This window comes from Priapulus caudatus, unplaced genomic scaffold (genome assembly GCF_000485595.1).
Source record: "Priapulus caudatus unplaced genomic scaffold, Priapulus_caudatus-5.0.1 Scaffold1079, whole genome shotgun sequence".
NCBI lineage: Eukaryota > Metazoa > Priapulida > Priapulimorpha > Priapulimorphida > Priapulidae > Priapulus > Priapulus caudatus.
This window is the reverse complement of record NW_014578140.1, coordinates 58,203-60,351: the sequence shown is the minus strand read 5'-3', so window position 1 is coordinate 60,351 and position 2,149 is coordinate 58,203. Positions and strand designations below refer to the sequence as shown.

The window sequence follows — 2,149 nt, the reverse complement described above, 5'->3', positions numbered from 1 at the left end:
CTGCCAATATTTGATCACATGCTTCAAATCATGCATTTGATTGGTTAATCCAAAAACTGTTGCCGGGATCCATCGCCAGTGCGGCGCACACGTAGCGATTGTTCAGCGACTGGGCAACAAATATCAAACATGTTTGATATTCCAGCGACGAGTTTCTGGCGTCAAAATCGGTGACGCCGGCCGGCGCACACGTGGCGATTTTTATCGCTAGTACCACCGATTCTGTTGCCGGCGACAAAATCGCCGAGAAATCGCCACGTGTGCGCTGCCCGGCGTCACCGATTTTGACGCCAGAAACTCGTCGCTGGAATATCAAACATGTTTGATATTTGTTGCCCAGTCGCTGAACAATCGCTACGTGTGCGCCGCACTGGCGATGGATCCCGGCAACAGTTTTTGGATTAACCAATCAAATGCATGATTTGAAGCACGTGATCAAATATTGGCAGCGCCTGTGGTTTGGTTTGAACAGGTCACGTACAGTTCACACAGGGGTATGTCGCTGATAGACGGTTGAATTGTTGCCGGGTGGCGCACACGTGGCGATTTTTATCGACAGTACCAGCGATAAAAATCGACGGTACTGTCGATAAAAATCGCCACGTGTGCGCCGGGCTTTAGGTAGCGGCAGTGGATCTAAGCGTTCCGTATAGAAACGGTCCAGGTTTCTCCTTTACATGTGCCCGAAAATCATAAATTTGATAACAGAATTTTTAAAGAAAACAACTTTGCATAGATGGTGCTTTTTTCTAGCTTGGGTTAGTTTCGTAGAAGTTCGATCAGCAACTTGTTAAGCGATGAAAAAGTTGATCACCGGCTAATAACCGTGTTTATTCGACTTTCCATTCTTGGGGCGTGTGCAATTAAAATTAACTAGCTTATACCAACTCAACACCGTACCGCGGAAAGGCTAGAATATTTTATTTCCAATCGCATAAAGGGCATTAAACTGCATGGATTGTACGAAGTAACGGTATTGTAGATGTAAAGAGCCCAGTAATACTAAAGCCGATGGAGACGTGAAAGAATCAGTGATGGCGCAAAAAAAACTCTGGCTGTGACCACCCTCAGTGCCATTCGGCTAAAAGGCTAACTACTTGGCTTTACCCAAGCTAGGTCACACCCCATGGCTAGCTATAGCCCTGAACGTTTATTCCTTACGGACTGTCCAGTATAGAAGTAGACGTAGAAGTAGAAGTCCGTGACTCACCCCATCCAAGTTATCCATGTTATAAACGTTTAATTTTGCGCTCGTTGCTAAATGTTACTTAATTGCATTACCGCAGGTTGTCTAATCTTTTGTTATTAAAAATTGAAATGATCTATGCACGCGTGTTGCACGGCGACATTTGCTCCTGCATGAAGGTATCATCAACATTTTTCAGCAGAACTGTAATGATGTGCAGAGCGATATTTACTGCTTGAATAATCGTTCCGATATATCGCAAGTCAACCTTCGATGCTGCACCATAATGATTAATTCATCATGAAATTATGCTCGTAGGGTCTAGGTCCCCCTGACCTCTGTTTGACCTGGCTCGTTTAGCTATTTCTGACTAACCCTAACCCTAACCTTAACCCTAACCCTATATATATATATATAAGTCAGAAATAGCTAAACGAACCAGGTCGAACAGAGGTCAGGGGGACATAGACCTTATCTGCTGAAATTATAGGGTGTCGGCAAACATTAATTAGACTGCTTTGCGGTTTTCGTCTACTTGCAGCCGACGATCAGGCGGCCGACAGGGAGGCGACGATGCGCCACCTATGTGCCAGCGTGAGAAACTCGCACATGGTGCTCGACCCGTGGGACTGCGGTGCGTTCTACGCATGTCTCGCTCACGGCACGATGGCGCGATACGTGTGTCCGCTGCAGCTTCTGTGGAACGACGAGGTGAAGGTGTGCGACTGGTCGTGGAACGTCGTCTGCGCGCCTGCGCCCGGTAATTATGCAGGAAAGCCGCTGCAGGTAGCTTGCGTGCGTGCGTGTGTGCGTGCGTGCGTGCGTGTGTTTGTGTGTGCGTGCGTGCGTGCGTGCGAGTGTGTGTGCGTGCATACGTGGGTGTGCATGTGTGCGCGCGCGCGCGCGCGTGTGTGTGTGTGTGTGTGTGTGTGTGTGTGTGTGTGTGTGTGTGTGTGTGTGTGT

At 48.0% G+C, this 2,149-nt stretch overlaps 1 protein-coding gene across 1 annotated transcript in view; it reads left to right on the top strand.

Moving 5' to 3' along the window:
• The window catches only part of LOC106815276 (probable chitinase 3), a 10,059-nt gene that overhangs the window by 7,204 nt on the left and 706 nt on the right, over nt 1-2,149 (top strand). The window contains exon 2 of the mRNA XM_014819723.1: nt 1,728-1,972. Coding sequence (XP_014675209.1) covers nt 1,728-1,972 — 245 coding nt within the window. The remainder of the gene's footprint in view (nt 1-1,727; nt 1,973-2,149) is intronic.